Source organism: Micromys minutus (genome assembly GCF_963924665.1).
Source record: "Micromys minutus genome assembly, chromosome: 4".
NCBI lineage: Eukaryota > Metazoa > Chordata > Mammalia > Rodentia > Muridae > Micromys > Micromys minutus.
The window spans coordinates 31,621,237-31,641,877 of NC_137973.1; the positions used below are offsets into that span (position 1 = coordinate 31,621,237).

The window sequence follows — 20,641 nt, forward strand, 5'->3', positions numbered from 1 at the left end:
ATGTGTGTCCAGATCAGAAGTCAATAGTTGGGTATCTTCCTTGATTGCTTCCTATCTATCTTTACATTTATGTGTATGTGTGCATATCTATGTGTGCCATGGTACCCAAATAAGAGGTCAGGAGGCAATTTGTTAGTTTTCTCTTTTACCATATGGGTTCTGGGGTTGGGTCAGCAGCCTTGGTGGCGAGCTCCCTTATCCACTGAGCCATCCATCACCTTGCTGGCCTTTTGCCTTATTTGCTGAGATAGGGTCTCACTGCACCAGCTCATCGAATTGTTTCAGAGATATGACCATCTCCCAGGGTTAGGGTCCCCGGCACCACACCCAGATTTTATGTGGGTACTGAGCATCTGAACTCAGGTTCTCATGCTTGAGCAGTAACTATCTTACCTAGTAACTCGTCTTGCTGAGCCCTAGCTGACTTCTTGATAAGAACACATACACACACATACACATGCACACTCGCATGCACATACAACACACATACAAAATTTATAATTGTTCTCAGTTATTTAAAGTTCACCATACTGTGAGGATTTGGTGAGAAGAGAATATACTCATTCAGGCGTATCATGAACAGCAGGGAAAGACAGGAACAGGGGTTCAGTATGAGAATCTGCAACATAGCTTGGCATGGTGTTGTACACCTTTAATCCTAATACTCAGGAGGATCCTCTGAGTTCGAGGCCAGCCTGGTCTACAAGTGAGTTCTAGGACAGCCAGGGCTACCCAGAGAAACCCCATCTTGAAAACCCACTGAAAGAAGTTTTTATATATATATATATATATATATATATATCACTGCAAAGAATGCATCCAAGCACCGTCTTCTTCTCTATCTCCTAGATCTTTCAAGAAGGATGCTGGTTTCTGGTTGGGGATGTGGCTCAGTGGTACATCAGTTGACTAGCATGTGAAAGGCCCTGAGTGTGATCCCAGCATTGCTTCTTTTGGGTCACGGTCTCTTCATGGTGCTCTCGATGTATGATTCCAGTAAGAAAATGGTTTCATCCACTTGGATCTCGCTGGCATCCAACCTGAAGAAAGAGTAAAAGCATTTGCCTGGGGTCAGTGCTCATTAGCATATTCAAGGCTGGAGGCTGGGCTGGGTGTGGCCACACACTGGCCTGTTTATTCCCGAGTAGATAGATGGAAGGTGAGTTACTCAGTAGATAATTTCATCACATCCCTCCTGTGCCAGGTGCCATGGGAACTCTTGAGGCTGCAAAGATAGTGTTACCTTTCATTTGCAACCATGAGAAAGAACAGCACTTACGTGCAAAAGCAGAGGGAAAAGGTAGAGTGCTTTACCAGCAGGGGCAGTGGAGCAGTGGGGCAGAGAGCTAGTGCTAACTGGGAAGAGGAAGGGAATGATAAAATTCAGTGAGGAAACAGAACGGCAGCTAACACTGCGTTCATGATAAAAAAACTCAGCTTTCGTCCTTAGATCAGGAGCAAAGCTGAGATGTCCTTCACAGCCTTCTACCAAAGGTGCTAGTCAAGGCAATTAGGCAAGAAAGAAAATCCAGACTGAGAAGTAGAACTATTCACAAGTGACACAGAAAATCTCTAGGAATCCATAAAAATAATCACTGGACCTAATAAATTTACATAATCCTTGTTGACAAGTAAAGGAAATGAAGGCGGAAGCCAACTGTTATGAAACTGTGAAAGGCCCCACAGCACAGCAATGAATTTGGATTTTGTACTGTAAAAAAAATAAACTAATAAATTCTTAGCCAGCTGTGGTGATACACATCTGTGACTCTAGCACTTTGCGGGTGAAAGTGGTTCGAGCTTTAGAATCATAGTGTGGACTATGAGACCTTTAGGTAAAAATGTAACTCCTTCCCAGACTGAAGGGTGAACAAGCAAACATACACACAAGCAAGGAAGCCTAAGTCACTTTAACTGGGACAGTGATGCATGCTACCCATCACTTAAAAGACAACAAATATCTCGGGGGGTTGGGGACCCGGGCCAGTGGGTAAAATGCCAGCCACCCAAGTGTGAGGACCTGAGGTTGGAGTCCCAGAACATCCTCCACATATATGCATACATAGTGCTTACATACATAGGCACCCCTACCATATGCACTGTGATACATGGTTTGTAGGATGAGGTAATTGCAAAGTTCTAGGTAAGAGGTAATGAAAGTGTGTGAAAGGACCAAGATGGAATGCCACACTAGAGACTGAAGTAAAAGTCTCAGTACTGGGTGAACGAGATTATCGACAAGCACGATGGCCTCAGAACTGCTGACCTAGAAAAACAGGCAGGTTCCATACTCTTGAGATATGGTCTTCTTGGCTGTCCTGAAACTCACTATGTAGACCAGGCTGGCCCCGAACTCAGAGATCTATCTAGGTTTCCTGAGTGCTGGGATTAAAGGCATGTACCATCACTCCTGGTAGGTTCAATTCTTTCTTAGACTAGGGAAGACGATGCTGTACTCAGGTTTGCTTGAGTTAAGGTGGAGGAGGTTAGGCTGTGAAGCTGTATTTGTTTGAAAGGTTGGACTTCCGCAGCTTACTTGTTAACATTTCGTTTCAGTGTCTCCAGCTGCTGCCGCTCCGGAGCTGTGATCATCTCCTCTATCTCCTGGAGCTGCACCTCCTCTGCGCCCGTGGCCTGCATTGACGCCATGATGGCTTCCACCCGCTGAGACTTCTCTAGTAGCCGCCTATCAGACAGAACCAGTACTGAGACACAGTGCCCCTAACTTTGGGTTCTCCTGCCCTGTCCATCTTTCATCTAAAGACATTTTCCACAAACTTAATCACAAATAGAACTTTGTTCCTGAAACATTTATTGCCTCTCAGCACTTACACTCTGGGGTCAAGCACAAACCTCATAAACCCGCAAGATAATTTGATGGGAGTGTAGTCAGCAAGGGTAAACGAAGGCATGGCTATGCCAACACAAACCTATGACTCAGTGCAAGTAGACTGGGTACTGGGCTACTGCCTCCGTTTCTATAACAAGTTTTCCCTCAGGCTTTGGACCTTGGAAATGTTAATGTGGGCATTGCGGCCCAAAGGTACTAGGTAAAGGAGAAGTGGACCACGTATTCTTTTAGTTATTGGATCAGTGTTGAAAACCAAAACCAAAAATGAAAATGATTCACGGGAGAGACTGCACTCACTTGTTCTCTTTGGTTTCGAACTGCCGCCTTTCTATCAGGTTGGCTATGCTCTGAGGAGAGAGAAGACAGACTAGAAATGCACACGGTTCTGGTCAAGTGACTTGGGTAGAGTGGGCAAGGGAGGTAGAGGGGCGAGGCGTAACGAGAGGCCCACGAGTTACCTTGTAGCATCTGTGCAACAGCATTCTGGCGGCTGACAGCACATTCACAGTGTACAGATAAAAGGTCCTGGACGGGGCGTGGTCTGGCGTTTTAGGAATTTCCTGTTTGTCCACAGAAATAAAAAGAGAAACTGTACTGGTATTTGCAATGGGCAAAATAAACCCCCATCCACCTGGTACTGTCAGCCCTGATGCTTTTCTTCCTAGCCAGTCAGAGGCTCTGTTTATGACATAATCAGCTGCATGAAGCAGGCTACTCAGTTTTCCATTTGCGTGTCAGCATCTTGGTGAAAGAAAGGAAAGGCAACTAATATTTACTGAGTAAATTCTACACATGCTAGGTGGACTGCATTTGATTTTCAAAAATAGACTTTATTAATAACTGAGACAGTGTGATACTGATTTTCAACCCTCCAGCCAGCCTTACTCTAAGTACCATGGTTGCCAGTCTGATTTTTGTTTTTTTGTTTTTTGTAAGCATGACCCCAGCTAGTTCTGAAGCTGAAGTGGGTTTATTTTTTTCAGTCTGTTTTTTTTTTTTTTTTTGTAGCATCCATGGTTGGTCCAAACCACACTTTTTATATATGAGCAGCCACCACCATTTTACAGATATGATGATGATAGTTGATTTGCTTGGCAAATTTACTCCAAAATCCATTCAACCCACTTCCTCAAAGGGTCCTCAGTATAGATCTACAGGATACAAGCTATGCTGAATAAGTTACTCTATTCAAGATTTAAGGCTGAGAAAGGTCAGGAATAATGGGCTGGGGACTAGAAAGGAAGTTAGGATGTGAGCTGATTTCTTGTGCTGTCTGTCTCTCTGAGAGGCCAGTTAAAGTCTACACGATCCTTCAAGGATTTGCTATGTCTGTCTGGGGCCCAGCCTGACTTCCCCAGGGTCTGTCCGGCTGAGGCATGGTCACCTGCAGGAGCATGAAGTTTTCAGAGAGCATCTTATACAGCATATCCTTTGCCTCCTTCGCAGGGATCATTGCAAAGTCCTCCACCTGCTTCTGCTCCAGGTGTTTCTTCTGCAACACCAGACGGAATATCCTGGCACAGCGAGACCCGAATCTGGGAGGACAGAGAAGCACTCAGAGTGGAGGTTCTAGTCCACACGTGCAATCGGGACAGAGAGGAAAGCAGCATCTGTTCCTCCACAGCTCCTGAGGTTGGTGAGTGCACTGTTCCTGTTACCAGAGGCCTACTCCTTAAAGTGCCAATGCTTGCGTTACAGAGTTCTAGGGTGGCTGGTTAATTGGCCTAACTAGGAATTAACTTTACCGGAAAGATGAGACCAAGTGTGGCAGGGTATGCCATAAAAACCAAATTACTTGTTTAGCAGGGTGTGGATAGGAAGTGTCTGAGCCTCTTACCTCTCCTGGATGACAGACTCCAGAGTTGCAGTGGCCAGGGATGCTAATGCTTTGTGGAGGTCTTTAGGTAGAGGATTAAGGACATTAGGTTTTAGCATGCTCACTATTACCTTAGTTTCATGACTAAATTCATACTATTTTGCTTTTCATAGTTCATATATAATATATGTATATTAACATTTGTAAGGTTTAGTTAAGTAAGCTTTTTTATTTTTTATCTTTTCTTTTCTGAGACAGGGTCTTGCTATGTAGCCCAGACTAACTTTTAACATTCAAATTTTCGGCCTCAGATACTAAACTGCTCAAATTATAATCATTCACCATCACACTGGCCTCTCCCCAGCTCCGACCCTTTCTTATCTCCCCTTCCTGCCCGCTTCCTCTTAGTTACAACGCAGCCAATCCCTGGAACATAAGTGTGGTGCTACTGAGTGACAGTGGGAGCTTTTTTAGTTTTTATTAATGTAGCTCACTAACAATTCACAGAAAACAATAGAAATTTCATTTTTAAAACCTGTTTAGTATATTAAGCATTGACAAAATCCTTTCTGGTGGTGGCACATGTCTCTAACCCAGCACTTGGGAGGTAAAGGCAGGAGGATCAGGGCTTTACTGCCAACTTCTAGGCTACACAGTGAGTTCAAGGCCAGGCTGGGCTATAGAGACTTTATCAACAACAAAAACAAAACAAAACAATCTTTCCTAGGCCTGCTCCTGCTTCCTGACTCAGGGGTCCTGACAGAACAGGTAACTGGGAAGGATACTGATGGCATACATTCCTCCGCCACTGTCGCCAGACTTTCCAATAAATTCTAGCTGTTAAGAGAGGAATGGTGTTAATTGCACAATTAATTCTCTTTCCCATGGAGCAAATCTGGTCAAGAGTTTGAAGCAGGTAGCTTTTCTGGTGGGTGATGGGACTTTGTCTGGGATGGCTATGTAGACAAGAAGGCTATAGGAGATAAACTGTGATCAACTAAGGGGGCATGAGACTTACTGGGTCATCTGCCAGCAGTGTGAGGTACTGATCGAGAACCTGCTTAGAGATGTTATATCCAACAGGCAGGGATCTGAAGATCTGTGGGACAGAAGAGATGCTGGAAATAGGGCTAGAGATGTAGAATTGCTAACTGTGACTAAAACAAGATGTCCTAAGTTTAGATTTCAAAAACATAAAAATATCTAAGAAATATTCATAACATCATTGCTTATAAAGGCTTACAAAGGCCAACAGGGCTGCACACCTTTTCTTCCAGAACTTGAGAGGCAGAGGCAGGTAGAGCTTTGTGTTTGGTGCCTAGTCTACATAGTAAGCTCTAAACAGCCAGTGCTACACAGACAGACCCTGACAGAAACAGAGAAGAATGAAAAATAACACAAATGTCCAGTGATGAGTAATAATTAAAGTGAACTACAACCAAGTATAGCAGCATATGCCTGTAATTCATACTAGCTATCCCAGAGGATGGGAAAGGAAGACTGTGGGTTACTGTGTAGCTATAGCCTCCCAAGGTAAACATTCCATTCTGGAGGGAGGTTCCTAAGACCCTTATAAGTTATAAAACTTATAAGGCTCAAGAAGCTCATGAAATTTACAGGGGCCAAGAACTCAGACAGTTAGGCCTTTGATCATAGCACTAGGGAGACAGCCTGGTCTACAGTGCAAGTTTGAGGCCAGCCTGGTCTACAGTGCAAGTTCTAGGCCAGCAGAGACCCTGTCTTTAAAACAAACAAATCAATCAATTACAAAAAGTTTAGAAACAATATGAAGCATAATAGCAATATTTAAAGTAAGTATAATTATAAAAGCAATAGAAATGTAATGTTTAAGTGCCAAAACTTTCATCAGAATCCAAATATGCATATATTGCAAGGTTGCCTTTATCAAAGCTAAGTTGCTATTGCCCAGCTTCACTTTCAACCACTGAGCTCAGGCAGGCAACCCCAGCTGCCTTCTGAATAGGTAGGATTCTGAGCATGTGCCACCACACCTGGCAATAAGATTCTTAAAACAATTAGAAATAGGCTGTACCGGACAGATAAATATTTGACTATAATAATGGCTTAATAAATTTCTTTTAGGTTTATTTACTTATTTGGTTTTTTGAGATAGGGTTTCTCTGTGTAGCCTTGGCTGTCCTAAAAAATGCTTTGTAGATGAGGCTGGTCTTGAACTCAGAGATCCACCTTCCTTTACCTCTTAAGTGCTGGGATTAAAGGTGTATGGTGCCATGCCTGGCTTTATTTTATTTTATTTGTATGTGTATTTATGTTTTGCCTGCATGGCTGTAAATGTATCATGGATGTGCAGTGCCCAAGGAAGCCAGAATAAGATTCCTTTGGACTGGAGTTAGAGAGTTGTGAGCTGCCTTGTATGTGTACTGAGAACTGATTCTGGGTCCTCTGGAAGAGCAGCCAGTGCTCTTAATTGCTGAGATGTCTCTCTAGTCCCCATAACTTAGTATTCTTAAAAGTTGAATTCTAAAGTGGTCAAACATTTCAGTGCTTAACATTTCCAAGAAATCCTTGCCCCACTTCAAGCAACAAAACCCCTTCCCCCCTCCCCCACAGCATCAACATAACCCCACAAGTTAGCACAAGAACATGAAGCTAAGCCAGGAGTAGTGGTGCATGCCTCTAAGCTCTAAGACAGCCAAGGGCTACACAGAAAGACCAGAACAAAACAACCTCCCCCCCAAAAGAAACTTGAGGCATACATACCTCATTGGAGGACAGTGGCTGAGTAAACGGGGCACTAGAGGGAGTGGTAATCTCACTCATCCGGAGCATCGTCCGTACAATCTCGCTGCTTGTCTGAAAAATACAGACAATTCAGAATACACCCGTGCTACCTCTGGCTCTAGCCCCGAGCCAGGGGCCACATCTGACAACCATCTGAATGACCGACCTAATTCCTTGCTGAACACTGGCTGACCCACTTGGATATTACCTGGTCCATTCGGTTTGCCACTGCGCTCACAATTGCTTGGTCTCGGAAGTGCTGGTGGAACCTGTCGAGGTTGACTTGCCAATAAATCCCATCATCTGGTGTGGGCTGGGGAGAGGAGGATAGAGAGGTGGTGAGATGTCAGCCATCCCCAGTGCATTTGCACAGTGAAGCTCCACTTGTTTGGTCATACTGTAGATGGGTCAGAGAAAAAGCATTCCAGAGTGTGGATTAGTGTGTCCCAACAAAGTCTAACTTCAGGTTCCATAAAGTCACCTTCTCCTTCTGCTAATTCATCTCCTTTACTCTCCAATCTCTCATTGGATACCTCCATTCCTCTAAAAGAGGCCAGAACTCATTCAACTTTGTGCAAGCATCATCGCCATCCCCCACTTTCCTTGTCTCTTTCCCAGGAGAATGTTTGTCCCTTTACCTAAGGAAAAGGGTTATGGAAAGCTTTTGGGGCCACTTGGCAGGAATTTGACTTTGGGCCAGAATAAGGAAGTAGGCCCACTTCAAGTAAGAATATGACTTTGGGCTAGAGCAGACAAGTAGGCTCAGATATCTGGGCCATTTTGATAAGCCCCTAGAAACAGTGATTTCAGGACTTTTTTTATGGCCTCGCTTGTTCCTCGACTATTTGTGTTTATTGTCTTACTTGTTCCTTAACCTAGAACTGACCTCATGTAATTAAGATGGTATAAAAGCAGACTGGGAAAAAAATAAACCTGCCTCAGCCTCAGAACTGGCTGGGGTCATGCTACAATGTTGTCCAATTGTCTTTTCTCTTTTTAATCCTCATTCCTGCGCTGGAGACCCTGGTGACTGACTGAGCTAGCTTAGTCAAAGGGCCATGCTGCTGCTTCAGATCATGTCCTCCCCCTGGGCCTCGGGATCCAGACCGTTTGCTTCCTGTCCTCTGAGCCTGCAACCGCTCCTGTACTGCCCTGCTCATCAGTTTTTACCTTCTCCTTCGACCCCATGCTTCCCTTCTTCCCTTTCCCTCCTTTGCAGCCCCGCCCCGGCGGCTGGCCATCCTGGATATCCTCTCTGGCTTTACTCACCCACCTCTGTCTGAAACGTCTGTTGTTACTGGTATTCCAGTCCCACCACTGTCCTCAAGGGCTTCCTTGTGGCTAAGTCAAAGGACACTTCCCAGTCCTGATCTATTATTGTTATTTTTAAAGACTTATTCATTTTATGTGTGTACACTGTCACCGTCTTCAGACACACTAGAAGAGGGCGTCAGATCTCATTACAGATGGTTGTGAGCTACCATGAGGTCCTCTGGAAGAGCAGTCAGTGCTCCTAACCACTGAGCCATCTCTCCAGCCGTTCCTGCCGACCCCTATCTCAGTTGACTGTTTTAAGTATGTGACATAATAGGCCATTTTCTCAAGTTACCTCCTAAATGCAGGGATTAGAGCTCTGTGACATGATGACCAGCTAAATGTGTACTTTTTTCTTTTTTTTGAGAGGAAGTCTCTCTACATAGCCCTGGCTGTCCTGGAAGATCAGGTAGCCTCAAATTTACAGAGATCACCTGTCTCTGCCTCCTGAGTTCTGGGGTTAAAGGTGCACACCACCACACCCAACCAAATGATTTAGTTTTGCTTTTCTGTGTCTGTGATTGGGTCCATGCATGCATCTGCACCAGGGACATGCTTGGTGCCTGTGGATCCAGAGAGGATAGAAGATCCCCTAGAGCTGGAGTTAGGTTTTAGAACTGAACTTGGGTCCTCTGCAAGAGCAAGTGCTCTTAACTTCGGAGTCATCTCTTCAGCCCTGCAAGATTTTTCTTTAATTCATATCATGTATGTGTGTCTGCCACTTGTGTGCAGAGGCCCTAAGATGGCTACAAGGTGTTGGATCTCTTGCAGCTGGAATTATAACACAGGTGCTAGGAACCAAGCTCTGGTTCTCTGGAAGAGGAGGTGCTCTTAACTGGTAAGCTATCTCTCAAGATCCTAGACATTTACTTGTATTTATTTTTCCAGTACCTCTCCTTGGGCTTGAACTTACCAAGTAGGCCAGGATGGCTGGTGAGCCCCAGGGACCTTCCTGTGAATTTGTGTTGGGCTTTAAGATTAGGCACAGCTGATAGATCATGTTTGTAGATTGTAATACAATCCTACCTTGGCTTTTTTTCTTCTTCTTCTTTTTTCAAAATTGGATCTCATGTAGCTCAGCAGGCACCAAACTTACTACATAATTGAGGGTGACCATGAACTCTGGATTTTCCTGCCTCTACTTTCCAAGTGTTGGGATCATGGGAATTTACCACTACATCTAGCTAAAAGTAGTTTTGGCCACTAAATGGGTAAGAATGTAGGGAGACGACTGAGGAGAGTTTTGGAGAAGTGCTGTCAAGAGACGACAGATAGTCCTGGAGGCTTGAGAGATGGCTCAGTAGTTAAAGACATTTATTTGTTGTGCAACCATAAGGATCCGAGTTTGACTCCTGGCATCCATGTAACAGGCCAGACATGATCTTATACCTGCCTGTAATTTAATACCGTAAGGGAAAAGGATTGTTAAGACTTAATAGTTTAGCTAAAAAATCCCATTTGTTTGTTGGTTTTTGGGGAACAGGGCTTCAGGTAGCCCAGGCTGGCCTTAGACTTACTTTGTAGTCAAGGATAACTTCTGATTCTCTTGTCTCTACTTTCTGAGTCCCATAATTATAGCTTGTAGTGTTATTTCTGGTGTTTTGTTTGAGACAGGGCCTCACTATGTAGCCCTGGTTATCCTGGGACTCATTCTGTAGACCAGACTAGCCTCCAACTTACAGAGATCTGCTAGTTTCTGGCTTCCAAGTGTTGCAGTTAAAGGCCTAAGTCATGCTGGGTACCACTTCTGCTTTTATTTGGTCCTGGGGAATCAAACCCAGGAATTCCTGCAAGCAATTTATTAACTGGGCCACATCCCCGACAAAGCCCCCTTCCCTCCCTCCCTGTCAATCTCTCTCTCTCTCTCTCTCTCTCTCTCTCTCTCTCTCTCTCTCTCTCTCAAGACAAGGTTTCATTATGTAGCCTTAGCTGGCTTAGAATTCACTATGTTAGTGGCTTTCAACCTTCCTAACACTGTGATCTTCTAATACAGTTCTTTGTGTTGTGGGGACCCTCAACCATAAATTAATTTTCATTGCAACTTTATAACTGTAATTTTGCTACTGTTATGAATCATAATGTATTAGTGTTTTCTGATGGTCTTTGGTGATCCCTGTGGGCTATTTGGTTGTGGCCCAAAGGTTGAGAACCACTGTACTATGTAGAACAGACTGGCTTTGAATTCAGAGATCCTTTTGCCTCTGCATCCCAAGTGCTGGAGTTAAAGGGATGCACCACAACACCCAACTCTGCTTTCTCCTTTGAATAAGTTAGTACAACTATTTAGTGAAATAAGTTAAGAAATAAGAAGGGAAGTCACCTGGACTCCCTGGAGTCCTCACTGTCCCTCAGTATAAAGGGGCAGGAGAGGTATGCAGAGACAGCAGGAACACTCTGCCCTCATTGGCCAGCTCCTGACCAATGTACTGGAGTTCATAATCCCACTACTTCTTAGCCAGGAACATTTAGGTCCTGTCGGAGCTTGTTATCTGAGGGCTACTTCTGGACTGCTCTAGGGTGAGGGCTGCTAATCGGGAAGCCCCATTACCTCCTTATTATCTGTGTATTTTGGTTTCTTGGCCTTGGGCTCTCCAGTAGCATCTTCGTCAGATGATCTCCTCCTCTTACCTTTTCCTGCCAAATCAAATAACCAAACAATTAGACTATGTATACCATATGATCGCAAGAAGCAAAGCTGGTGCCTCTTCATCTCAAAGATATCTGTAGCTCCTGTTTTTGGAGCTGTTTAAGAGGCTGAGAAGCTATAAGAAACTCAAGTCAACGGGGGCACCACCTAAGAAAATCCATAGTCTTTGCTCTCAAACTGCTTCTCTTACGCTGCCTCTCAGCGAATGGCAGCACCATGTTCCTACGCATGCAGCGGTAGCACCATGCTCCCATGTGTGCACACAGACGTCATTCTTGATGCCTGTATTCATACTGCTTCTGGGTCTACTTTTTGAATAGTCTGTCTCTATTTGCTTTTGCCCTGGCCTCTCAGTCTATTAGATGATTTACAATATAAATCAGACCATGTGGCTTTCCCACTTAAGATCTGAGTAGTTTTCCTTTGCTTTCAGGTTAGAGAACAGATGTTCTGCAATTCCTTGCTTACCTGGTCCTCCCCTCTCTAGCTTTCTCCCACGCTTCTCGGAATTTTGCTCCCTTTTGCTGTGACTCCGACCTTTCACTTTCTCTAGTGTTTTCTTTCCTTTTTTTTTTTTTTTTTTTAAACTACACACTACACCCATCTTATGTCACTTCACTGGGTAGGTCCTACTTCTGCTTCAAGACCCAGATCAAATTCCACCTTTTCAGAAAAGTACAAGCCTTCAACCCTGCACAAATCCAGTCCCTTGTTACACACTTCTGTAACAGCTAGCTCTTTCATAGTTCTTATCACAGTGTATAACACATCTTTTTTTTTTTCATTTTTATGTACACTGGTGTTTTGCCTGCACATGTGATGCTGTGAGCTGCCATGTGGTTGCTGGGAATTGAACCTGGGACCTCTGGAAGAGCCGCCAGTGCTCTTAACCACTGAACCATCTCTCCAGACCCCATATGACATATCTATGTGGCTGATTAATGTCTTCTAGGCAGGGATCATGGCTTTTAATACTACAGTGACTAGAACACAGCAAGGAACTGGTAAACAATCAAGATGTTCATTCATATAACAGTCAGTGAGGAAGACTCTCCAATCAAGGCAAACCACAGTTCCAGGATGTAAATTCCTTACCTATCAAGCTCAGTTTGGGAACTAGGTACATGTCCTTTTCATTAATGACAAGGGTTGGAGCAGGTGGTGGCGGCCCAGGGTCAGAACTGTCAGTGTCAGGAACCAGGGGACAGCGCTGCACAAAGTGAGTATCTGCCAGTCGCACAAATGCATTTGACACCTCGGCGTAGTCCATGGTCTTGCCATCTGTACAACAGGAGGACAGGGGAGGTGAGAGGGCCTCAGACAATAGAGCAGCTAACTGGCCTACGCCTTTGCTAAGAGCTTAGATCTGGTACTTACCCTCCATGGTCTCTGTGAGTCGGTCTGCTACTTTCTTCACAACAGCTGACATTGTCATTTTGCCATTCAGCAGGAGCTCCTCAACAATCAGCTCTCCGGTGTCACCATACAGCGTTTTGGTAGTATAGATGTACCGGGGATACCTAAGCATCCGCAGTACCCGGCTGCACTGGGCTTCATACTCCACCACACCGCGTTTATGAACATGATAGATGACCAGGTTATGGTGAATGAGGACACAAAGGGCTTTTTTCACCTAGATAGGACCCAAAAGAAAGGCAGGAAAGACCTAATGCTATATAGCTCACCACTGCTGGCAATATAGCATACCTCCCACAGTCTTGTAAGCATCAGATCACAGCAAAGAGTCTAGCGAATCTCTTACTATTTTTAAAGCAGCTGGGACTGAGTTGAAATAGCAAGACTTAACCTTTTGTCTGCCCTGAGAACCCCTATGTTTAGAGTACAATGTCTGCAGCCAAACTTATCCCCAGGTTCCAGGCTAGGGGACCCAGGGCCCATGAGCAGCAGAACTTGTTGTGGCAGCCATCTAGGCCAGTTCCCACCATGACAGGGCAGGGACTGATTCTGACTTGACTGCGTATAGAATCTTACTTTCTTTGTGGCTTAGTGTAGCTAATGGTAGCAGAGGAAATCAAGAGCATTCTTTGCTATGATGTTCATGTTATGCCTGATCCCTATCTTCTAGTTTTCTGTTTTGAATCAGAGTCTCATGGATCCCAGGGCAGCCTTATACTTGGTATGTAGCTGAGGGTGACTTTGAGCTTCTGGGTCCCTCCTCTCAAGTGCTGGGATCATAAATATACATCACCATACCCAGTTCTATGTGGTGTTAGAGATCAAACCAGGACATCCTACGTGCTATGCTGTGTAGCTGGCCTTTGCTACTTTGTGGGTTCTTCTTTTTCCCACTCTTGATTCTCCCTTCCCATCCACATCCCCACCCTGGTTTCACCCTCTAAAAGAGAGAAACGAGGAGGAATTAGGAAAATCCCTGAATTTAATTTCTTTCATTTCTTCTTTGACTGTACTACTAGTAAATCGCAACTTCCCTAAATGACCAGCAACCACTGATCCCACACATCAGGGCTTGTATTTATATATCCTCTAAAAAATTCTTACCCACAATCCCCAAACTGTCACTACAATACAGTCACTTTACCAACTGAGCTACATTGTTGGCCAGGATGGCTATAAGAATCTTTCACATCACAGTTTACCCTTTTCTATCATTTCTATTTTTTTTTCCTCCTAAATTTACTTATTTATAGGAGTACACTGTAGCTGTCTTCAGACACACCAGAAGAGGGCATCAAATCCCATTACAGATGGTTGTGAGCCACCATGTGGTTGCTGGGAATTGAACTCAGGACCTCTGGAAGAGCAGTCAGTGCTCTTAACCACTGAGCCAGCTCTCCATCCCCATTTCTATTGCTTAAAGTCAGTACTCGGTCAGTAGACTTACTGTAAATAAATGAGTGTGGCATGTAAACAGCAAAGATGAGCTAGGAACACCACGAGCAGCAGTACACTGGGTCCTAAATACAATACCACACCTCCACTCCACCCACAGTGGTTCTGACCATAGAGCAGGCTTTTCCTATTCACCCTTTCTAGAGGAAGGGGTACCACTGTTCAAATGTGCTCAAAGGAAACAAATTGAAGTTGAACAGAGCAAACTCTCTTATCTAAACATACCTGGTCCAGAGATGCTTTTGTGTCATGGACAATTACTCTAAGTGGCTGGCTCCCAGTTCTGATTAGGTGGACTCCAATTTTTTCTACAATCTCACCAAAATGCTCTTGTAGCAACAAAGAGCACAGTTTAATTTCGGCTTGAGTCATTGCACTTGGAGCCTCAGAACTAGGAAAGAACAACAATATAAATCCACATAATTTTTTTCCCTTGAGGGCAACTTGACAATATACATCAAAACCTTTATATTAAGGCATACATATATTTGTCTTAATACTTTTAAGTTGGGATTCTTTGTTCCAAGGATGTAGTAAAAAACATGCCATGAGTTTTCTTCATAACACTGGCACTGATATACTAAAACAATCTAGCATCTAGCAATAAATTATATTATAACCTTAAGTGAGTACAGTATACTATTTAAGATGACTTTGTACAATATAGCTACTATAAGATATACCTAATGTGTTGTCATTTAGTAATTGCAATGGTCAGATATGATGGTGTACACTGCCTATAATTCTAGCATGCATGCAGAAGGCCCAAGCCAAAAGTTCCAGGACAACCTGGGGCACAAAGTAAGTTCAGAGCTAGCCTATGTTACATAGCAAGACTCTGGTGGATGACACACCCACCCACCAAAACAAAGGACTGGAAAACTAGGTATCAAATTTATTTTTTAAAGTCAGGTATGGTGGTGCACACCTATAGTTCCAGCACTTAGGAGGTGGAAGTGAGTTCAGTGTTAGGCATTAGGTTCAAAACTGGCCTGCCTACAAAAAAAAAAAAAAAGCCATCCTTCCCTTTATATTATACGTGGTTCCAATAATCTTTAAGGACTGGATTCTTCTGTGTGGTGGCTAATATCTTCTAGCACTAAAGCTAGAAGACTGCTATAAACTCAAGGCCAGCCTGGGCTACATAATAAATACTAAGCAAACCTGGTTCAGAGCAAGACCTCTAAAAGCAAAGGGGTTGTGCAAATGACTTTGCAATGTGTCATAGATACAAAGAACTAAGGTTCATGACTTAATGGGGGTACAAAGTATCGTTCCCAAGCCATAAACCACGATATAGAAAGTAAAAAATGGGACACAAGCAGAAATGGATGTAGCTGATTTATAAATTACCTCCCTATCGCAAGCTGCTACCTGCCATTATTCATCTTTCTCCAACTCTTTAGAACCTACATTTTTGTCCCTCTTGCCACAGTGTCGTAGAGAAGACTATCTCACTCATAAGTCTTTGGAGAAACACCCTTAGACAGTAGCCATCCTTAAAAGCATTTCCAAGGAGCCTGGCTCCTCTCCTTTCATGCAACTTTCTGTTTCGGACTGTTTTTTGGCCTTGAGTCAGGGCCTCCTCATTCCGGCAGCGTTTTCACTAACCTCAGGGTCAGTGCTAATTTAGAAGCTCCAAATGTTATCCTCTCGAGGCCAGCAGCCTAAGCTCAGGAGCGGCTCACCGCCCCTTCTTGGAAGTAGAGCACCATCCAGGCGGACACGGAAGGGTCAGAGCATCGACCGCTCTAGCCGACAGTGTCGGTGGTTTCCGGGGACGCTCTTTCTTTCCTCTCGTTGGAAAGCTGGAGGACCGGCCAGGGGCTGTCTGAGGTGCCGGCGGGCGGGCTCTCCTCTGCCTTTGGTGCCGGGAGGCGGGCCTCGGGTCGCGCGGCCGCTGGCGGGCGGGTCTCTCGGGCCCGGGAGGACTCACGTGACCCTTGCGGGCCTTGGAGCGCCGGGCCGCCCAGAGGGGGCGGCGACGGCGGCGGCGACCGCAGCCCCGGAGGTGGTAGCGGCCTGGGGAGGGACCGCTGGCCGCCCTTTCGGACATTCTCGGTGGAGGCGAAACATGGCGGAGGCCTCGGCGGCGGGGGCGGACGCGGGCTCCGCTGTCGCCGCGCACCGTTTCTTCTGCCACTTTTGTAAGGGCGAGGTCAATCCCAAACTACCGGTAAGAGCCCCGTGTGTCTCGCGCTCGGGTCCCTGGCCCCTAGGGCTGGAAACTGGGTTTTAAGCAGCCCGCACACCCGTGATTCCCTTGACACCGGTGTCCTCGGTACCTGCTGCCCGCTGTCTCCGGGCACTGGCTACAGACCCTAGGCATCAGGGCTAGCGTCCTGCCTAGCCCTGGTTTCCGCGGCGTCTCCAATCTGCCCCTCATTTTGTTTCCGCTCTTTAATACTACCCTCATCTTTTTGTCTTCCTCGGTGAATTCTCAGCCAAATCTGCGCCCAATTTGCTCAGTCCTCTTCCTTGTCTTCTTTTCGCGATGACCCATCCCCCTGTACTCTTTCCGTTTTTGCGTCTCACCTACTCTTATTTTTCCTCCCACTTCTCAACCAGATCCTCCCCCTTATGCATCCACCGTGAGACAAAATAGCAAATTGCCGAGGACTCCTTAGTAGGTTTTGTTGAAGTGCCTTATGGAAAGAGGTTTGGGAGGTGTCAGGGAAGAGGGAGATTTTGCTCTTCAGAGGTTTTTGGGTTCTTGTGAAAGTGAAAATAGCAGCGTACCGATGACTTGCAGACTGCGCTCCCTGTTGCTATTGAAGGAAATGGTTTTGGGAGGAAGGTAGGACGTACTGTTTCAACTTAGTTTATTTTGGATATCACGTTGCCACTGTCTTTCGCTCCACTTTCCTAGCCCACCCCCTCTTTTTTTTTTTTTTTCTTCTCAGGAAAAAAAAAAAGACAGAATATTGGGACCGATTTCTATGATATAAAATTGGTTCTGCTAGGCTGTCAGCCAATAGAGAGGTAGGACTATGCTTTAAGAAGAAAAGGCTTCTGCAGCATGCTAGCCAGTGCCAGCGCCCCCAGTTATAAGTCTTTTTCTTGGTGGGTGGGAGATTTCTTCTTAAAACGAGTGGCTATGTCATAATTTATTTTATATTCATGATATCTTGAACACACGGTATCGTTTTATTTGCTTGCTTTTTGTGCCAGGGTGCCAACATGTATCCTGGCTGTCCTGGAACTTGCTATTCAGACCAGGCTGGCCTAGAACTCACAGAGATCTGCCTGCTTCTGCCTCCCAAGTGTTGGGATTAAAAGTGTGCATCGCTATTCCTGGCTTTGGATGCACCCTTAATCGAAGGAATACCAAGTTTCTGTTTCTATCTTCTTAGAAACACAATGGAGTCCAGTGAATAAGGACTTCACTTGGAAATCGTGCAATGAAGTAACCAATGCATTTCCTTTTTCTCTGTTTCCTCTCCAGCTTGATAATTAGCTACATCTACTGGTTTAACTTGCTGCCTTTGCTTTATGCTGATGTGCTGTCTGCCATATTTCAATTCGGGAAAGAATGTATACCTTATTTTTTCCAGCAGATACTAGAAATCTCACTATAGAGAGGGAGTCTTGAATTCAGCCACTGTGTGTGTAAGATCAGCGACATGTTATTGAATGTGATGGATGCCCTGTTAAAACGTTAGCCTTAGATCTGTAAGTGTGCACTCAAGAATTTGCCTTTCAGAATGAGGAAACATAATGTAAATGTCTTTTTTTTTTTTTTTTTTTTTAAATTACCTGAAGTCTTCACTTCAAAGGGTGATTTGATTAAGGCTTTTTAGGTATTTTTCTAGGATTTAGGAGAATGGATGATCTTTGCTGTTTTTTTTTTTTTTTTTTTTTTTTTTTACTGATTTATTGTTTGTGAGGCCTGACTTGTAAATTGAAGCTTATCAGTGTCTAAAATAACCCAATGCTGCCTACAGTAGACAGGGTTCTCTGCTGGGTGCCCTAGAGGTGAGTGAAAGCATATGTGCTTCTTAAGGACTGAAGTTTTAGTTGTTGTTTGAAAGACAAGGCAAACATGGAAAATTAGCAATCACCATGCATTGTTTAAGGATTCGGACAAGTTCTGAGAGATACAGTTAGGTGATTTTCATGCTTGTGCAACCTTTGCAGAATCTACTTAGATAAACTAAAATGGATAGAATGTCACTGCATTGTGGGTTTGAGGACTGAACCTAGGCCTTTGTACTTGTTAGGTAAGTAAGAGCTCTATCACTGTCTTAGATAGTTCACGTTAGTTTGAACTCAGGAACCTCCTGCCTAAGCCTCCTGTTACTGGAATTACAGGTAACACCCCTGCATTCATTCCTACCCCAGCAACATGATTGTCAGTGGAATTACCCTGTAGAGTCTGTATGCAGTCAGCGATTCACGAAGGTTATACAGCACATGGCAGCAAAATCAATGAGGACAGATAATACATGGTTTCAGTTTCAGAAAGGAAGGCACGATTGCACTGGTGTTATTGGAGGCCTATGACATATGAAGTGGAATTAGATTGAATTTTGAAGGACAGGTTTAATTCAGCTTGAGAATATGTAAGACTAGGAGGAAGTAAAGGAACATATGGTTTGAAGAAAAAAGGGAGACTTACTGAGTAAGGCTTTGTTGTCTTTGGCTGACAAATAAAACTGTAGTTATGGGGTACAACGTTTCATATGAATACATCGTGGAATGACTAAATCAAACTATTTAATTGAGTTTAACATACATTATCTCACACTTTTCATTTTTTATTTAAATTTTTTGTTTAGTGTGTGTGTGTGTCTGTGTGTGTGTCTGTGTGCATGCATGTGTATGAATGTGTCCCATAGTGCCATTGTGAAGGTCAGAGGACAGCTTTTGGATGTTAGTTCTCTCTACCACATGGATCCTGTGGGGGTCAAACTCAGAGGGGTAAGCTTGGCAGCAAGTGCCTTTCCCCTGCTAGTCAGCCCTTCCCACATGCTAAGTCTTTCCACTATGTTACTTCCAGTCACTGCTGCTCAGTTAAGTAGCTAATCAGTGTTGTTCTGTGTTTTTAGGAAAAGGTGTGATGAGCTCAAACTTACTGTTTGTTTTTTTCCCTGAGACAGGGTCTCTCTGTTTAGCCCAGGCTGTCCTGAAACTTGCTCTGTAGACTAGGCTGTCCTCCAACTCACAGAAAAATCTTGTCTCTGCCTCCCCAGTGCTGGGGTGTGTGTGACTGTGTCTAGCTATTGTTTTTTTTTTTTTTTTTTGAGACAGAATCTTACTGCATAATTCTGTTTGGCCTAGAAACTTAATATGCAGGCTAGGCTGGTCTTGAACTCAGAGATCCTCTTGCCTCTGCCTTACTCTAGTGCTGAGAGTAAAGGTGTGTGCCACTGTGCCTGGCCAGATTTGGTTTATTTATGTGGGAACTAGTGACTTTTATTTTGTTTCATGGGCATTTTAAATCTGTAATCTCAGGCAGTTATTTTGGAAATGTTTATCAGAAAAAAACAGGCCAGTTAAGTGTACTACTGTTCAATACAAATTTGTTTCTGTGATCGATAAACCAACTCAAACATTGGTAACATGATTTTCATATGATTATATTTATATAGGACAATGTGGAAGGTTTTTAAAACTATAAATCTTAACGTAAACTGGAGAATCTCTCATTGCAAGGATCTGGCATAAATACGCATGCTTTGTGGGGCGGAACTGTGAATTGAACTCAAGGTTTCAGATATGTTAAACAAGTGTTCTACAATTGAGAGGTTGTGAGGGTCAACAGCCCTTGTTTCTTTTCCCTTCCCAATCTAGGATGTATTTGTTAGCCCACCTCTTTCTGTCCCTCCGTCCTCCCTCCCTTCCCTCCTCCCTCCCTCCTCTCCTCCCTCCCTTACTTTCTATATGTTGGAAAGAGAGTGGGAGGGATGGAGGGAGGGAGAGAGAGAGAGATTCTGACATAGCTCAAGCTAACCTCAAACTCTGTGACCTTGGATTTCTGATCCTCCAGTCCCATCTCACAAGTGCTGGGGTACAGGTGCTAGATAAAGCATATGCTATTATTACACCTTGTTTATGTGGTGCCCAGCACCTTACTCATGCCAGGCAAGCATTCCACCAACTGAGCCTACTTCTGGATATATTTTTAAGTACCCAAAGGCAACTGTGGTAGCTTATCCAAATTTATCCCTGAAACTGCTTTTAGTTTTTTGTTTATTATTTTTCTTTGAAGGCTACATGAGTGTAACTGACTTTAGGATTCATAACTTTGGACTGAGAGAGAAGTATGCCTAATGCTATGTAGTCAGTCATGTGTCAGCTGAGGTCATTTCGTTTGGTGGGAACAGTTCTCATTATTCTTCCTCATCTTCTTAGCCAATTATCTTTAGTTTGTATGATC

The 20,641-nt window shown here is 44.2% G+C and overlaps 2 protein-coding genes across 2 annotated transcripts in view; one reads left to right on the forward strand and one right to left on the reverse strand.

The window, feature by feature from the left end:
• Positions 1–719: 719 nt before the first annotated feature.
• On the reverse strand, positions 720–15,987 carry POLR3C (RNA polymerase III subunit C). The gene is made up of 15 exons (XM_080915376.1): positions 15,874–15,987; positions 14,488–14,653; positions 12,769–13,024; positions 12,487–12,672; positions 11,293–11,378; positions 7,639–7,743; positions 7,410–7,502; positions 5,686–5,766; positions 5,453–5,504; positions 4,689–4,749; positions 4,236–4,386; positions 3,310–3,411; positions 3,149–3,198; positions 2,537–2,686; positions 720–1,040 (listed from the first exon to the last, which is right to left on the reverse strand). Exons 2-15 carry the CDS (start codon positions 14,632–14,634, stop codon positions 959–961), a joined length of 1,602 nt encoding a protein of 533 aa, XP_080771502.1. The 5' UTR covers positions 14,635–14,653; positions 15,874–15,987; the 3' UTR covers positions 720–958.
• Positions 15,988–16,218: 231 nt separating this feature from the next.
• Positions 16,219–20,641, forward strand: part of RNF115 (ring finger protein 115) — a 55,756-nt gene continuing 51,333 nt past the window's right edge. Inside the window, exon 1 of the mRNA XM_080915721.1 lies at positions 16,219–16,438. Coding sequence (XP_080771847.1) covers positions 16,337–16,438 — 102 coding nt within the window. The 5' untranslated portion in view covers positions 16,219–16,336. The remainder of the gene's footprint in view (positions 16,439–20,641) is intronic.